The following is an 18,651-nucleotide window of genomic DNA, read 5'->3' as shown; positions in this document are numbered from 1 at the left end:
TGTCCCCTGACCATCCAGAAGCTTGCAACATGCTGCATCAGGAGCTGGAGTGAGGGTGGGATGCTGCAGGGCACCTCTGTCACCCACTCTTTCCCCCTGCAGCTCTGGGCCACAGCTGCATGACAGCAGTGGGTCATTTCCTGGTCCTCATCCCCAAAAGGAGACACATCCAGCCCAGGCAGCAGCACCCACCACTCTCAGCAGTGGTGCAGGGAGGTCCCTTCTCCATTAAACCTCCTATCTTTGAACAAGGATAACACCACGGGGCTCTAAAGTACAAGAGAAAGTTGCTTGGGCACGACCCGGTAAGTTTTTTTAACACACTGGTTTTGTGATTCACAGTTACGTCTTGGCACCAGCCAAAAGAGATGGATCTTGGAGAGATTGTTGTGGCTGAACATCCTGGTGAGAGGGAGTTGTACACAGACCAGGCACCAAAAGCCCGGAACCTGCTGTGGAAAAGTGGAAGTCGGATCCACCGCGTTTTGGGGTATCTCACAGGAGAAATGAAGGAATATGGAGAGTGGATGAAAAGTAAGCAGAGGGACATGTCAGAGGCTTTCTGACTAGGAAGAGCTAGCTGGAGACATCTATATTGTCAGCCCGACTTCCAGTGCTGGGACAGGAGACTGGGGGCCATTTCACCCCCCTGAGACTTGCAGAGGTGTTGTGGTCTGACCTCTCTGCAAACTTCTGACCTTTTAACCCAAAACATTTTATTCTCAGGAGGGGGGATCGCCCTGCATCCTCTTTTCATTAGCCTCACTACAGGCGTAATTCAGCACAGGCAAAAGACATCTTTTACACTTAATCAGTTATGTGTCATTAACATCATATTCCTACAGCAGTGCCCAGAATCACACGTCAGGGCTGGGGATTTAGTCTTGTGTGTAAGTGCTTTGGATCAGTGACCATCTCATCTGCGTGTGGGCTGACAAAGGGGACTTGACTCCTGGCTGTGCGGGCAAAGGCTCTTGTGTTACCAGCCCTTGGGGGGTGATAAGCACTGTGGCTGTTATGTTGCTGTGAAATACAAAGCAAGTACTGATCTCAAGGTTTTAGTGTCTGGGCAGGAACAATAGAAGAGCAGATGGTCTGTGTTACCCAGAATTACTATGGATTTGGGACTTTGAAAGGCTGTGCAAGGCTGTGGGGTCCTCTGTCAAGGCTAGGTTCATGAGCAGTACAACTCCAGCAACTGGAGAGAAATAAGAGACAGACATGTGCAGTCAGGCTGTGTAGAAGCTTTCAGTAGTGGAGAGCAGGGGCTGAGATGCCTCCAAGCAGGGAGCTCAGCAGGCTGCCAGTGTGGTCCCCAGACACAGGGGATCATCTTCTGCTGCTTTGTCTTTAGTGATTCATGCTTGGTAGGCAGCTTTTCTTACTCAACATCCTGAAAATCTTTGGCCACTGTCGACTGGTTACATTTTAATTCTTACAATTAATACTTGTGTACAAAACCAAAGGCATCACTGATATATTTCATAGCTCAAGACCAAATATTAATAACAACTATTCCAGAAAAGCATGATTATTTTCCTCTAAGGGCCTTTCTCCTCCCTTGTATAACTGCCTGGATCCTCAACAATGCACAACCTGAAGGATGCCTGTGAAGCCATCCCTCAACTTGCACTCTGGCCTCTTGGGAGGCCTCTCCCAGGGACGCTGAAGAGCTGCAGAGTGTTATCCAGAGGGTTCAAAAACCCTCTATTTAAGCTCATCCCGTCAGAAAGCAAAACGAGCATTGGCTGTAGATACAACACAGTGAAGTGGGAAAGAAGAAAGTGAGGAAGAGAGGAGCTTTTAGGAATAAGTCATTGCCCAGATTCAGAAAGTAGCCTGGCACTTTCTGCTGTGTCTAACAAACAATCTAAATTAATTGAATTTTTTGTGTGTGTGTTTAAGAAAATAAAAGCTGCATGTACATATTACATTAATATATTGTACATGTTAGCAGCCCTTCTTTCTCATTTGTTCTCCTGGAATCATGTTAATGGCACACAGCAGTACAGAAATGGTTACACCTATCCCGGAAAAGTGACAGAAAAAAACCTTAAATCAACTAGTAGTGGAAGAGCCAGCAGCAAAATGTTACTGCAGTTTTACAAGACCCTCCTGTGCCCATGGAGAACCTCTGCCCACGGAGGTCATTAGGAACACTGTACACAGATATCCTCAGACAGACTGTCCTCAGGTCTTCAGTCCCACACCCCTGCACTCACCTGAAGTACCTGAGCTTGATGCCCATTTGCTTTGCCAGAGTTCAATAGTCTTCTCTGAAGAGCAAAGGCTCTTTTTCCTTTGGAATTGCTTCTTTCCCCAAGTATGGTCCAAGTTATAATAACTGTTCCCTTAATTTAAGTTCTCTGGTTCCCAAGTGCTTTTTTGGCAGTTGGACCCCATCTCCTATAAACAGTGTAACTCCATGTTCTAGGTCCCTAAAACAGCAAAAGTGTTACTTTTTTGTGTTTTCCTATTCACTTAAAAGCTACTTTTAGTCATTGCCTATGTCTTTCTCTCTGCATCTGAATCATACACAAAAAAAGGGACTATATCCTCATTAAAGTTATAGCAGAATATTTAGCAGTCTACCATGCAAAAAGACTGTTCTTTGACTACCATAAGTAGACCACCTTTTTTATTAATCCCTCCATGAACATTATTGCAATACCCACTTCATCCCTATTAGCTTTTCAATTGCCAGATGCAAAATATGCTCAGACAGCAATAAATCAGAGACCAGTTTTACAAGCTTGGTGGTATTTCACCTCTGCTCCATGACTAGAAAGTGACTGTAGAGATGAGAGTGTTCTAAGTTAGTCCTGCTGAAATGGTACCTTTTTATTTTATCTCCTCCAGATAAGCCCTTAATGGTTCAGCTAGTGGATTGGGTCTTGAGAGGGACCTCTCAGGTGATGTTTGTCAACAACCCCCTCAGTGGGCTGATCATTTTAGTGGGGATCTTCATCCAGAGCCCATGGTGGATGTTAACAGGCTGTACTGGAACGACTGTATCAACATTAACTGCCCTGGCTCTCAGTCAGGAGAGGTAGGTGGCATCTCACATCCAGACACTTAATAGAAACTGATTCTTATGGCATCAAGAACCCAATGATGGGTCATAGGCCCATATTTCAGCATGTTGGAGGCAGTGGGCCAGATTTACTTATTGATGACTTGGAAGCAGTCAGGTGAGGTCAGAGCTGTGGTCCAGAAGAGCTGACCTGTCCCAATAGTGGCTGTTGTGTGAGCAAGCAATTATGTCTCTGATAGTCACTGTCACCACCATGCAGGTCCTTCGGATCACAAGGAGGCCCCTAGATGTTCATCATTCAGCATTCTTCAAACTCTCTTCCATACACCTATGCAACAGGGCCTGGAGCACAAGTCTGAGGAGAAGTAGCTGAGGGAGCTGGGGGTGTTCAGCCTGGAGCAAAGGAGGCTGAGGGGAGACCTGCTGGCTCTGCAGCTGCCTGAGAGGAGGTTGGAGCCAGGGGGGTTGGGCTCTGCTCCCCAGGAACAAGGGATGGGACAAGAGGAGATGGGCTCCAGTGGTGCCAGGGGAGGCTGAGATGGGATCTTGGGCAGCATTTCTTGCTGGCAAGGGTTGTCAGGCCCTGGCCCAGGCTGCCCAGGGCAGGGCTGGAGTCCCCATCCCTGGAGGGGTTTCCAAGCCGTGTAGATGTGGTGCTGAGGGAAATGGGGCAGTGGTGGCCTTGGCAGAGCTGGGGAAATGGTTGGGCTTGATGATCTTAAAGGTCTTTTCTTACCAAAACGATTCTGCAGCAACCTCACTGCTTTTTCATCCCTCCCCTACCCTTCCTTCAGCAGGAACAGGACACTTACAAATTGCATTTCAGTGGATCTCCATGACAGGTCACCTTCAGCCCAGCTTGCCATGCTGAAAACATTTCTTTCCATCACAGGTCAGTCATTGAAGCTGGACTGCATGGCTACAATGGGCTCTTGGTAGGACTTCTCATGGCTGTCTTCTCTGACAAAGGGGATTACTACTGGTGGCTTCTTCTTCCTGTGGCAGTTATATCGATGGCCTGGTAAGTGTCAGTTCTCCTCCTAGGGACAATTCTCCAAGAATGAGGAGTCCTGCTATACACAGCTTAAACACATTGGAAGTCCTCTCTGCCCATTCCCCTACACCAGCAGCTCCAGCCACGGTGGAGCTGGAAATTGACATCCACTGATGCACAGAGCTGGGCAGGCACATTGGTGGGAGGTTGAGTGCACAGTGGTCGCAGAACACAGACAAAGCAACCCCACTTCTCTGCAGATAGTCCCCCTCACCAAAGGTCATTTTGTAATACCCTCTCCAAGCCCAGAATGTGTTGCAAGAATGTTTAGTTTGTCATATCTGCCAGAATTCCTTGAGGTCTTTTGTTCAAACTTTTCTTCATTCTCTTAGTTCACAAGATTTGAGGGCAGAGCAGAAAGATTTGAAAATAGGCATTTCAACAATTTTTTTCAACCAGTACTTTGAATTTCGTCTTTAGAAGTCAGCTTTCCTCTAATCATTTATTTTTTTCTAATTTTTTCTAACAAGATGTATAACTAGTAGAAGATTTGTATTTCAGCACAGAAATTAGGACACCATTTTCACTGAAGTGCTGATTTTTTTTCCTACAACTACAAGCAAGGAAATCTGTAAACTGCTCTGGGAATTGAATTTGTCATAAAAGACTAGACATCATCTGAGACTAAACAAGGAGAACAAAGCGTTTTTTCCACTGATAATATCTGTACAACAGGACACAAGATGCTGCTTTTGAAATTACAAATAGTTGTTTTTTGTTGTTGTTGGGCTTTTTATTATTATTATTATTATTAGAACCAGCTCAATGACCTTCTAGGACTCAAATGCAGCTTCCTGAAATATTCCAGTCTTTAAATTGAGTTTTTATAAACTGTGGTGTTCACTGCAGGTTGGAAGGTGACCATAATTGATATTCAGCTTACTTATCTCAGAAAAGCTCAGCTGGAAGCAGCAGAACACAGGCCATTTCTATCTAGGACAGGACCTGGCCATTCACTCTCTTCCACAAGCTTTCTGGGCCATAAAAACAAGATAGTATTTTGGCAGTATGATTCCACAAAGTAACTCTTGCAGAACACCCACTTCAAGAGGAAATAAGGGAATCTGGGAATATCCTGAGGAGAGCAGATTTGGTGAAGTACATATAACAGTTCTACAACAAGAACTTTGGGAAAAGTCACACTATCTAAATGTTTGTATGCTTTTTAGTGTTCAGTCTCTAAATATTTTGAGTCTCGCCTCAAATACTTTGCATGCTAAATACACAGAACCATGTTTCTTTAGAAGGAAGGTCAGTTTTCAGAAAATGCCATATGATTTTGAGTCGTACTTGGGCAGCACACAGGACATCAGCCTCATTGATACATGCAGAAACATCAACCAGGGCCTGGGTTGTGCCTGTCACACCTTTCACAGCTCTGTTACAGTGGTGTCTGGGTCTTACACTCTGTTAGTCTTTGTATTTTGGACTTTTTACAATGGCTTCTAGTGAGAGGACAAGGGAAAATGGATTAAAGGTGAGACATTAGGAGCAAATCCTTTAGTGTGAGGGTGGTGAGACACTGGAACAGGTTGCCCAGAGAAGCTGTGGCTGCCCCATCCCTGGAAGTGTTGAAGGGCAGGTTGGATGGGGCTTGGAGCAACCTGGTCTAAGGTGTCACTGCCCATGGCAACGGTGTTGGAACTGGATGATCTTTAAGGTTCCTTCCAACCCAAACCATTCTAGGATTCTGTGATTCTATGATACGTTCTAAGGACTCCTCATTCCCGCAAAACAGTGTTTAGCATAGTAAATACTTCACATATTTCTTAATGGAAGCTTTTCCATCCTCTTTGATCACTTATTCTGCTTCATTTCTCTTCCAGAACCACCTTGTGATATCTTTAAAAAAAAAAAAAAAAAAGAGTAAATTTGGTAATTTTCAACTCCCTCTTGCCCCCTCAAGATGTCAGCTTTTTCAGACCACAGTTCTCCACAGTTGTTCACATGGCATTCCCAAAACTTGCTCTTCTGTTTCTTGTTCAATTTTCTGCTGAGTAAGAAGCCAGATTTCTCCATCCATGCCTAAATGCTGAGCTGGATACATTTCTTCACAGCCTCCCTGAGCATAAGCAGCAGAATGCTTGCTCATTATCCAGCTGTCCTGAAGGAAGGGTGTGGAATTTACCCCACCCATGTACGGACGTGACAGTTGCTGCAAAAAAATGAGCAGCATTCTGCAACCATTTGTCAGATGCAGGCTAGTATTTTAAAGGTATTCACTACCTGATGTTTCTAAAAGGAATGGTGTTGGTTTGTATTTACCAGAGCTTATGACCAAAGCGTTAAGTTGCTTCACCACCATAATCATTATGAACAAGTTGCTTCTCCTCTCCTTCTGCCCTCAGTCCAATCCTGTCCAGTGCTTTGGGATCCGTCTTCAGTAAATGGGACCTTCCTGTTTTGACTCTGCCCTTCAATATTGCAGTGACTTTGTACTTGGCAGCCACAGGACACTACAACCCCTTCTTCCCTACAACCCTCATCAAGCCTGTGGCATCAGTGCCCAATATCACCTGGTCTGCAATCAATGTGCCACTGGTAAGTTCCAATCCAACAAAGTCATGCTATTTCATTAGAAAGGTGGGCATGAAGGCATTCAAATTCACACTCATCAGAATGGCTATGTGAAGTGTATATCCAGTAGCAATTCACAGGAATACATGGCTCAGTTCAGCCTGTAGAGGACATAAAAGTCCTAGGAACAGAGATCTTGGCTGATCCAGCAGAAAAGCTGATGGAGCCTGAGGGAACAGAGATTCTGAAACTCTCACTCCACCTAAAACTGGACCACCCCAAAACAAATCTTGAGTGCTGTCAATGCAGAAGCACATCTGGATATGCACTCCTGCTGTCCAGATGGAGCTAAAAGGACATCAGCAACACAGTCAGTAACAGTATGAAAAGACAGAAGAAGTATCAGGATACTGAGGGGACAGAAACTCATTTATACCCAGTCCTCTAATTTCTAGACCTAGCTCTAGAGGATCATCTTCCCAAAGCAGCACAAGGATATCTGACATGCTTTGTACAGTACATAATAAATTAAAGTCAACCAGGCCCACTGCAGTATTATTGGTTATCGTTCTTCTCTCTCACTAAAGTCATCTAAAAAATCTCAAAACAATGCCACCACCCACCATCCACCGTATTACCAGCCCAGAAGAACTGGTGAAGTTGGGCTGATGAAGCTCAAACCAAACAGTGAACTAATTCTGGTTCGAAGGGCATGAGTGCCCACATTTATCCCTCGGGCCCGCTCAGACCCAGGGCTGCTTCCTTCCTTTGTAATCAATAACTTGGACAAAATAACTGCTGTGTCCTTCTGAGTACATAGAAACAATAACATGACCTTTTCTACTGGATGCTGCAGCTCTTGCAATCCATCCCAGCTGGTGTGGGTCAAGTGTTTGGTTGTGAAAACCCTTGGACTGGAGGCATCTTCCTTGTTGCTTTACTTATCTCCTCCCCACTTATTTGTTTACATGCTGCAATTGGATCAACAGTGGGAATGTTTGCAGGTAAGAAACATTTACCCAAATACTTTTTAGATAGAGTATCTTGACACTATATGTGACTCTCTCCAGACTTTAGTGTTGCATTGGGCTTGGACAACAGTTCCGTTTTTGAAAATCTCTGCATTTGGAAGGTCTCTCTGAAGGTCACAAAATGGTGAAGGCAAGAGCAGAATCAGATTTTCTTTAGGCTTTGAACATGTTACTAGATTTGTAACTCAGGCAGGTTGTTCACTTCACCTTGCTTAACCCTCCTGCCAGTGGATACGATGAAACCCACAGAGATGATGACAAAGAAACCAAGAGAAGCATTTTCAGAACTGATCTCTTGCCACCACAAGTGTTTTAAATTACCACCAGACTTTTTTTGGGTGCAATTCATTCTATCCTGATGCAGATTTGCAAATAATACTTAAATGTATGCCACTCACAATGCCCTGTCTCTCCCCTAACCAGAGAAACAATCTTAAGAGAGATGAACTTGACCCTTGAAGTTAGACAGGACTCATGGCATTTATTTGACCAATTGTAATAAAATAATAAGATGTGTTAAGTGTGGTCTGAGACAACAGCCTTGAAAAAGGGACAGCCATCCAACAATAAGTTTTTTGAAGCACTTTGCACAAAGTGTGATCTTCCTTATATTTGTGTTTTTAAACAAATATGCCCATAATTTGCATGGTTAGAAGTATTTTGCGCATTTTGTAGAAGTCTGACATTCAATCTAAAAGAAAAAGTTCAGGGGAAAGTATCTGGGGATAAGTATGGCCGTAAAAACAGAAGACAAATGAGGACACTGTAGCAGGAAATGTATTAATCTTACATTAATTATTAATCTTAGAAGTGGCATGAAGGAGGCCTGTGCACTACGTATTGTGCTCTCCTTTTACTGGTACCCCTCAAGTCTCTGAGAAATCCTGCAGAAGTACCTGTGAGGTCAATTTTGGAGCAGGTCCTCAGCTTCCAGCCCAGTGGAGAATTTCCACAGCAACGATGGAGTGACTATGTCTAGTATCTAGACCACATCTAGCAAAGGTCACTAGGAAGAGATGTAAAACCCTGCTTACTCCTACAAAAGACAGTCACCTGTGCCTCTGATATTCAAGATCTGAATATGTATGAGGGTTAAACAGTACATGTGAGCATAGCCTTCTGCAGGAAGGACACCCAGGTGAGAAGGTCCTCCTAGATTCTGGATAGTCCATCTGGTCATCTGGGGTACTACCTTCAACACACACAGAAAGTTTTGCCAGGAATGAACCTTTGAGACTGGGACAAATTCCACCCTTGGAGATATTATCAGAGCTCCAAAAAAATGAAATTTGATTTAATCTTTTTTCTGCACATGCATGTGTTGTACGTGTGAGTGCATGGTTAAATTCATTGAGAGGTCAAAGGGAAGAGGTGATGGATTCCCAGCGAGTGACAGATCTTCCTGCAGGTACATCTCCCTCCTGACCTCACAGCCTTGGCTTTTGTCTTGCAGCACTGAGCATTGCATCACCATTTGACAGCATCTACCTTGGCTTACACAATTACAACTGCGCACTCGCCTGCATTGCCACCGGGGGCATGTTCTATGCCCTGACCTGGCAGACTCATTTGCTGGCACTTGCCTGTGGTATGTATCTTCAAGTGGTATCAAGTACCACTACCAAGTCGTATCTTTTACATAAAGGGAAGATAAAAATATACAGAGCCAGGCAGTCTATCAGTAGCACAGGTTTAGAGTCAGCTGTGATTTACCGCTCTGCTGCAAAAGTAGGTGACATGCAAGAGCTATTTCTGTGATGGCATCAGAGTTGTGCTTGAATGTGCAAGCTGCAAGGGCAGAGAGAAGGCCCTTTAGATCCTGACCTAAAAACATCGAGAAGTACTCTTGTGAAAGGACCACAAGCTATGCCACAAGCAGAAATCTAACAAAGTAGCAACTCAACAGACTCACAGAAGCAGCTTGCCTTAACTGTGACCCTAGAGGAGGTGTGTCATAAGAAGAGAGCTGTTGCACAAGGTCAAAGTCCATCTATCCAAAGACCCCATCTTCAAAAACAGACTCTACGTGAATAATCCAATTTTTGAACTTGTCTCTACATTTGAAAGGTCCTTCTGAAGGTCACAAAATGGTGAAGGCAAGAACAGAATCAGGTTTTCTTTAGGCTTTGAATGTGTTACTAGATTTGTAACTCAGGCAGGTGGTTCGTTTCACCTTGCTTAACCCTCCAGCCAGTGGATATGATGAAACCCACAGAGATGATGATAAAGAAACCTAGAGATACAGTTTCAGAACTGATCTCCTGCCACCAAAAGTGTTTTAAATTACTGCATGTCAGTAGTTTTCTGTCCTGAGCACAGGACAGTTTCTGGATAGCTCAGTAACTTTCCCTTTCTTGACCTTGTCTTTGGGTGCTTTATCTCCTACTTGGCCTCCTCAGACATCCTGGGGCCAGGAGGCCAACTGCCAGTTGTTGGTGGTTTGAAGTTATAGGACAGACACTGGTAGAGAATTTCTGTAATCCTTCACTGCACACAGGTAAAGTCGTGCCAACTGATAAAAGGAATACCAGCATTACCCACTCTTGGCAAAACCACATTCCTCATTCACCAGCTATCTCTGCAGAGCAGGTAGGAGAAAATGTTGCCCACATGACCAGAGGCAGCATGGAGGTATTTTTAAAAAGCGTTTATTCTAACACTAATCCTCACATCAGAAAGCTGTAAGGATACTTCACTGTATATTTGGACAATATTACTATTTCTGATAAATATTTTCAAGACATGAGCAAGACTTTCCTCACATTGAAATTTATTCTCTTTTCTCAGCATTATTTTGTGCCTACTCTGGAGCAGCTCTTGCCAATTCCCTGTCTGTGGTAAGTTTGGGTGGGTTTTGGTGGGATTTTTTTTTTTTTGTTAGTTTGTTTTAAATGTGGTTTTATTTGTTATGATATAATGCTATGGAAGTGCCCCAAAATTCTCCCTGCCAGTTTTGACAGCATTGAAGAGCAAATGCTGTAGGCAGTGGCAGGTCTTATAAAAATTCTGTGTCAGCTGAATTTGTGCATTTGCATACTCTATAACTGATAATAATATTTCAAACACCTTTAAAGCCTGCTACCCACAGTGGGACTTAGCATGCATACGTGAAGTCCAGCAACAACATATGGCTTGAGATGCAATATTATTTGCAGGCAATATTTTTTAACAATTTCCAATGTTTACATTTTTACTTGCTTCTTCCAAAGTCTTTCTACCACCTTACCCACAGATATTATTTAAGTTTGATCTGGATTTGAGAACTGAAATAAGAAGGAGACTGTTATTTTCAATACAAAATTGTCATATCTGAACAGAGAAGAGAGAAATGAAGCCAGAAATGCCAAGTTTTGTTTTTTTCTTTAAGTTCTGAGAGATCAAACAAAACTATATTTTAATAAAATTTATTTAGTGGCTCAAAAGAAAAAAAAAAAATTAGAACTAGCAGTTTCATGCATTCAGTGTACTCATCTGGCACCCACTCAGTATCGTGCAGGTCTCTGCAGAAAGTTGCTTTGTTAAGCACACCGGCTTTTGTGATGTACCAGAAAAAAAATGGACATCTACGTTTTCTCCAGAGACCAGCAGGAATCTAGCTCACATGTAGGCCCCACCATATAGCCACCTGCATCTGGGCATCCTCCTCTGGATCCATATGCAGGACCCAGTACAGGAGTTTCAGGAAAACATGTCCAATGTCACGGTGTCCACAGGGAAAGCCCAGGCTCTCTCAGTTTCTCAAATGCAAGAATTCAGCAATAGGCAAAAATAAGTATTGAATCATAGACTCAGAGAGTATTTTTGGTTGGAAAAGCCCTTTAAGATCATCAAGACCAGCTGTTCCTTCAGAAGTAAGCAATGGCAACATTGAAAAAGAGGTATCAAAATGCACCTAATCTGTCTGTCCTTTTTCCTGTCAGCTTGGGCTGCCACTCTGCACCTGGCCTTTTTGCTTGTCCACACTTCTCTTTCTGCTGATAAGTTCAGAAAACCCAGCCATCTACAGAATCCCCCTCTGCAAAGTCACCTACCCAGAAGCCAACCGGATTTTCTACCTGAGAATGAAGAGAAGAGCATCAGAGAGCAGGAGAGAAGACCTGAAAAGAAAGGAGCAGAAGATCTCCATCGACTCAAAAATAAGCACAGGAGGCACCCCCCTGTGCACCCCCAAAATCCGCCACGCTTACTGATTTCAGATACCCACCACTGCACATTTTTAGGGGCACTTTTTCAAGGGCTAGCCAAGTACACCAACTTTGGCAGAAGCCTGCAGACTGAGGATTCAGCATCCCACACTCTGGAGAAAACATGATTTGACCTTGAGCTAAGCTTTCCAAAAAGCCCTCAGATAACATAACGGCTGCCTTATCAATCCATATGCTGTTAACTTGAAAGTCACCTCTCATCAATAATAATTATAAAAATGGGCAGAAGAATGTTGACAAGAGGCTGTACTTAAATTCAGATGTGTAATTTAACAAAATAAATATGCTGAGGACTTGGTATGTAAGAATAATAAATAATGAAAGAACTATGTCAAGAGCTGCACTTCAAACTAGGAACATATATATATTTGAAAGTGGAATAAACAGACTGATCTATTCCTTTCTTGTGTGCCATCAATGTCTAACCCACTAAATCCTTCTTGACAGCTACAACACACACAGGCAAATAGTCTTACAGAGTGCATATTACTTTTGGTTCTATCTCCTGTCTCCTCATTAAGAGCAAAGACAATGGGGATGTAAATATAAATGCTTTAATCAGACTAGAAAAGTGACTAGCTAGCAATAATTAAACATTTTTTTTTTATCATGCATAATTTTCTGTCTTACAAATGGAATATTTCTCTCCTACAGAATGCAGGATAGCAGGTCCGAATCCCTACATTAATCCAGTGGGAAACAGCACTTCATGTAAAGAATGAGATAAACATTTACTGCTGGTGGCAGTTACTGCAGTTCTTTCTGTCCCCTTCCCAAAGGAACAGTTCCCTTGCATTAAGCCACAAGCAATGAACAAGTCAAATGAACAAACCCTTGATGTTGGGTGTCCGATTGGGATCTTCGCATGAGTCTTCAGTGTCCCCACCTGGAGAAACCTCATGAGGCATTATCAGAGTTAATAATGGGAAATCTGATGTTCCTCTCCCCAGGGAGTTGTTTTATAACAAGGTGCAAGAAGGACATGGTCACTTTATGCTTCCTCCAAGTCCTTGTAACAGGAGAGTCCAATTGCCCTAGAGAGGACTTTCCTTGGGAACCTTTTCCAAAACCTCTGCAAAAACAAACCTAACAGAAAGATGGTCTCATTCTGAAGTTGTTTCACATAATCAGTTTAAAATCACCAACCTGAAGGACTTAAAGATTTAAAACACAAAGAGACTGCATAAATACAAACATTCAGGTTAGCTACTATATTTTCTGTCTCTTGATGCAAGGCTGTTTTACAGATTTATTTGAAGGTCTTTGAGCAGGTAGGAGCCCAGCTCTCACCCAGAGCATGGACCCTTTTAAAAGAGAAGAGCCTGAGTGTTGGTCTTGTGACCATTTGTGCCTTTATAAGCACCAGAAATTGTCAGCTCCTCTGAACATCCCCTTGAAGGAGCATTCAAAATTAAAGTCAGTCAACATGACAAAAATCAGGTGCCATATAAGTATGTTTAAATGCTTTTTAACAGGTTCTGTGATTCCAGGAACTCTGGCAAAATCGGTCTTCTACTTCCTTCTCTATCAGGATTATGATAGATTTGAGATTCCAGCTGGCAGGACAGCCTCATACATGCAGGTAAGTTCCAACTTCACTAGCCAAGATAACTCTGTCTTTGAAAATTCAGGGTTCTAGTGGGATATATAGCCATTATAACCTGGCCCACCTTCAGACTTGAGCACCTGTGTTACATCTTTTTCCCCTTTCACACCTCAGGCTGACCTCTGAGCCTGACCTTAAAAACACCCTCCAGGAAAGCACTGAGGGAGTGAGCTGACATTTCCACATGCCACAAGTCTTCTGAGATATTAATAAATATCCCAACAGTCTGCCTGACATGTTAACCATGAGACTTTGGTTGGCCCAGGGAAAACTAAGAAGGATGGGACTAAACACACCTCAGTAGCTGACTGCTCTCTACTAGAGGGAGGAAGATCTGGCAGATGCACAACTGCAGCAACCAGGAAAGCAAACACACAGTGGTTGAAACTTTCTGTGCAAATCCCAGCAGCCTCCTGGAGATCCTGAGCTCTAACAAGCAGCAGGAGCCCAGAGGCAAAGGTATATTTCTGTAATACAGAAAAACACAGGTATATTTCCCCGTAACAAGGAATTAAAAGTGCTTATTCAGGAGAAACAGGCTGTTTGCAAAAAGAAACCCATGACCCAGGCACTGGACAGGGGCAGCTGACCCTTTAAGGTATGAAAGAGTTCTGCTACAAATGGATCAACCACCATTAAAGGGCATTTGTAGGCTGCAGTTGCAGCTGCTTATTCCAGACAAAGCAACAGGGGACAAAGACATCATCAAAGGTGCCAGCAGTCAGGAAAGAATGTGCAGAGCCATAGGAGAAGGGGCTGCCAAGCTGCCCTTGGAGCTATTAGGTCAGCAAACCCATGCTAATAAAAAAGCAGTCTGGTATAGTCAGTACAGACCACAGGATCAGGGACATCCTAATGTTACTGCTGCTTTAGAGAAACACAGATAGGCAGAGTAACCCATTAGCTGATAGAAAGCTGATAGGAAGAATACCTTCCTTCTGTAGCAGTCAATGAAATATTAAGCACATGCAAACTAGAAAGATCCATTCATCTGCTCTGCACAATTTAATTTAGCTCATACACAATCCAGCATTAGAGAAAGATTTAAATTGTAGCAATGCAAAGTTACAAAAACACTATCATAGGGTCAGCTAAAATAATGACAGAACCATATTTTTGAAGAAAAACCTCAACTATGGTTAGTTATGCCAAGCATATTTTTTGCTTTGGTTTGGTTTTTAAATAGAAGTGAATTCCAAGTGCAATATGGCTATGGGAAAGTTTGACATACAACATCCATTGCAGACATTAATTCCTCAGCCACAAGGAAATCCATCCTGAAATCAATTAGTAAAGCAATTTCTAGAGTTGAAGCCATCCATAAAACGTAGGGTATAAACAGCTTTATTAAGTCTCTAGCTAATCAAAAGACTCGAGTAACTGTAGCCACCACATTCTTGAAAACAGCCAAGACAAATCAAGTGTCTCCAGGAAGGGTGCATTAGACACTAAAAGCACAAACTGAAGACATCAATGGTATCCCCAACAGCTTGCTGTCTATTGAGTTATATAGAAAAAAATCATTAAAAGAAATAAGAAATACAGTTTTCACAGAATCACAGAATCATCCTAGTTGGAAAGGACCTTGGAAATCAACAAGTCCAACCATAACCTAAATCCCCCAACCATAACCTAATTTATCTGTTCAGTGTTTAAATCATGTCTCTAAGCTCTATATCTACATTTCTTTTAAACACTTCCGGGGATGGTGACTCCACCATCTCCTGGGCAGCCTATTTCAGTGTACAACCACTCTTTTGGTAAAGAAATTCTTTCTAATATCCAGTCTAAACCTCCCCTGGTGCAGCTTCAGGCCATTTCCTCTCATCCTGTCATTACACACTTGAGAGAAAAGGCCAACTTCCACCTCCCTATCACGTCCTTTCAGGTAGTTGTAGAGAGCAATGAGGTCTCCCCTCAGCCTCTTCTTCTTCAAACTAAACGATCCCAGTTCCCTCAGACTTTCCTCATTGAGCTTATTCTCCAGGCCTCTCACCAGCTTTGTTGTTCTCCTCTTGACCTGCTCCAGCACCTCAGTGTCCAGAACTGCATACAGGACCTGAAGTGAGGCCTCACCAGTGCTGAGTACAGGGGCACAATCACCTTCTTTCTCCTGCTGGCCACACTATTTCTGATGCAGGCCAGGATGTCATTGGCCTTCTTGGCCACCTGGGCACACTGCTGGCTCATGTTAAGTCGTCTGTCAACCAGCACCCTCAGGTCCTTCTCCACCATGGAGCTTTCCAACCACTCATCCCCAAGCCTGCTGCTTTGCATGGACTGGGAATTTCAATGGGACTAATAATTTTTAGACAGTTCCCAGAGATCTAACTTTAAAAAAAAGTGCTGATTAAAAAAAATAATAATAAATAATTAAAAAAACCAAACCACACACACCAAACATCTGCGCTCTCTGAGATGATGTTCCCTGTTCTTCTCACATAGAACTAGTTACTTCTGTCAGCCACGGAACCTCTCACAGGAAAAGCTGAGGCACAGGCTTTATGTGTCCTGGCTTAGGTATCTATGACTCCAGAATGACTTACTGTTTAATTACTCTTCATGACCAATTATCAAATCTGTGATGATGGAATGTGAAGGGGAGGGACTGGCCTTCTCAGTGAACATTAGAATAGAAGTACAGGACAGATAGAAAATACCTTTAAGACCATCCAGTCCAGCCCTTCCCCCAGCCCTGCCAAGGCCACCCCTGCCCCATGTCCCTCAGCACCACATCTACATGGCTTGGAAACCCCTCCAGGGATGGGGACTCCAGCCCTGCCCTGGGCAGCCTGGGCCAGGGACTGACAACCCTTGCCAGCAAGAAATGCTGCCCAAGATCCCATCTCAGCCTCCCCTGGCACCACTGCAGCCCATCTCCTCTTGTCCCATCCCTTGTTCCTGGGGAGCAGAGCCCGACCCCCCTGGCTCCAACCTCCTCTCAGGCAGCTGCAGAGCCAGCAGGTCTCCCCTCAGCCTCCTTTGCTCCAGGCTGGACACCCCCAGCTCCCTCAGCTGCTCCTCCTCACACTTGTGCTCCAGCCCCTTCCCCAGCTCCCTTGCCCTTCTCTGGACACGCTCCAGCCCCTCCATGTCCTTCTTGTCCTGAGGGGCCCAGACCTGACCCCAGGATTCAGATTAGTCATAGCAGAGGTCAGAGCCCTGCTGCCTTCCGAACTGGAGCACCCTAGTAGCTGCAGCATGATGTTTACCACTTTATTCCTTCATCAGATGACCAAACAACCCCTTCATGCAGTACTGGGGTCCAGAACAGATGGAAGCAGCATTACAGAGGGAGACCACTATAAGAGATGCTGACACCTCTCAGCCCAGGGAGGGACCCACAAAGCTGGAGGGTAGAAAGCCTGCTGCTATCCTCTTAAACACTGATGTGGAGAAGCAGCTGCAACACTGTGTGGAAAGCAAGAGCCAGGCAAAGCAGAATAGTCAAAGTCTCCACCGAGCAGGTCTTCTTGTTGGCCTCCAATCTTAAGCTGAGCCTCATAGCAAGCTGAAAAAGCCAAAACTTTACAACATATCCAAATAAGGGCCACAAATAAGGTTTCACACAAAGGTGGAACACCTTTCTATGAGGACAAAATGAAAGAGCTGAGGTTGAGACTGTTCAGCCTTGAGAAGAGAAAGTTCCAGAAGACCTTATTGTGGTCTTTCAATACTTAAGAGAGGCTTAAAAGAAAGATGTGCACAGACTTTTTAACAAGGTCTGTAGTCATAGTACAAGGGGTGATGGTTTCAAACTGAAAGAGAAGAGATTTAGCCTAGATGTTAGGAAGAAATTTTCTACAATGAGGGTGGTGAGACCCTGTCCCAGGTTGCCCAGAGAGGTGGGAGATGCCCCATCCCTAAAAATATTCCAGGTCAGATTGGACAGGGCTCTGAACAACTGGATCTAGTCCTTGCTCACTGCAGGGGGTTGCACTGGATGATGTTGCAAGGTCTATGCCAACCCAAACCATACCATTATTCCATGATTCTGTTATAAGTCCCTAAGATTTCTATGTGCTGGGAAGTGGTTCTGTGTTTTGACCATGCCAGATATCTCCAGTATGTAATGATAGCAGCAGCACTGGGGGCTGGTTTATGATTTTGTAGATCACTTTTACTAGGGTTACAGGAAATCCACCACTCTGAGAGCAAGATATATTTGCCAAACACTGTTCCCTCTCTCCCTCTCCAACAGAAGGGTGTGTTTTAATTTAGAAGATAGAAAGAGTTCAAACAGGAACCCTTGGTTGCAGCTGATTTTGCAGTTCTCAGGGGGTCTTTTACAAACTCCTGCAGCTGTTGCCACAGCTGGAATTCACTCATCCCGTAGCTCTATGGGAAGCAAAGGTTTCTTCCACCACATTTTCCCTGTGAATGAGTAGAGAGCTTAGGGATCTCCAAATACAGCTCATCAGCTCCTGAACACACTCAATTACCTCAGTACTTTTAGTAGCTTGAGCTGTCTTGGAGCTGCATCCACATATCCTTCTCCAGGGACATCCCTTTGCCTAGAGATTTGATTCAGACCCAAATCCATGCTCTCACAATGTGCCACTTCCCTCAGGACAACAGGGATGAAGCACCAAGTACATGCAGATCCCTTCCAAAAAAATCCAGCTGCCTCATCCACTCAAAATCCACAGGAGTGCAGCCTGCGTAGCACCTCTCAGCAGCTGCAAATCAAATTGTGCTGTGTCTTGAATTGCAAAACACAGCCAGAGACAGACCTGACCTGTGCAACTTAGGATGATCTCAAACCGTTTTTTCCCTCCCTCCAGGGCATCCCAGCCTATACCTGACCCCACTTCTCCACACTTTCCCCAGCTCAGCTCAGTGCTGACAGCTCCGTCAGTCCGTCATCCACAAATCTCTGCTCTGCAAAACCACTCAGCCAGAAACCAGGCAATGATTCCCTGGCTGTGAAGAAAACCAGGGAGGCAAAGATGATGATAAACTATCAGCCAGCAATGGTTTCTTGCTGTAGCTGAGTGAGTTTATTTCACTTGTGTAAATTAAATCCTGTTTAGGGAATTTTCCCTTCCCAGAAATTGAGTTACCTCACAGAGATGACTTTTTTTTCCTTTTGTCTGCTACTAAATGTGCATCTCTGTTGTGAATAGATTTATGTCTGCTGGTGTGTCCATGCATAAATTTGCTGCTCTATAGTGCTCTTTACAAAACCCCATCAGCATCTACAG

The 18,651-nt window shown here is 43.9% G+C and overlaps 1 protein-coding gene across 1 annotated transcript; it reads left to right on the top strand.

The window, feature by feature from the left end:
- Nucleotides 1–368: 368 nt before the first annotated feature.
- On the top strand, nt 369–12,189 carry LOC127395866 (urea transporter 2-like). The gene is made up of 8 exons (XM_051643330.1): nt 369–534; nt 2,860–3,049; nt 3,927–4,055; nt 6,437–6,629; nt 7,462–7,609; nt 9,090–9,224; nt 10,424–10,473; nt 11,557–12,189. Exons 1-8 carry the CDS (start codon nt 369–371, stop codon nt 11,824–11,826), a joined length of 1,281 nt encoding a protein of 426 aa, XP_051499290.1. The 3' UTR covers nt 11,827–12,189.
- The last annotated feature ends 6,462 nt before the right edge of the window (nt 12,190–18,651 follow it).

This window comes from Apus apus, chromosome Z (genome assembly GCF_020740795.1).
Source record: "Apus apus isolate bApuApu2 chromosome Z, bApuApu2.pri.cur, whole genome shotgun sequence".
Lineage (NCBI taxonomy): Eukaryota > Metazoa > Chordata > Aves > Apodiformes > Apodidae > Apus > Apus apus.
Note: the sequence above shows the minus strand (reverse complement) of the source record. Positions and strands in the feature narration are given on the sequence as shown.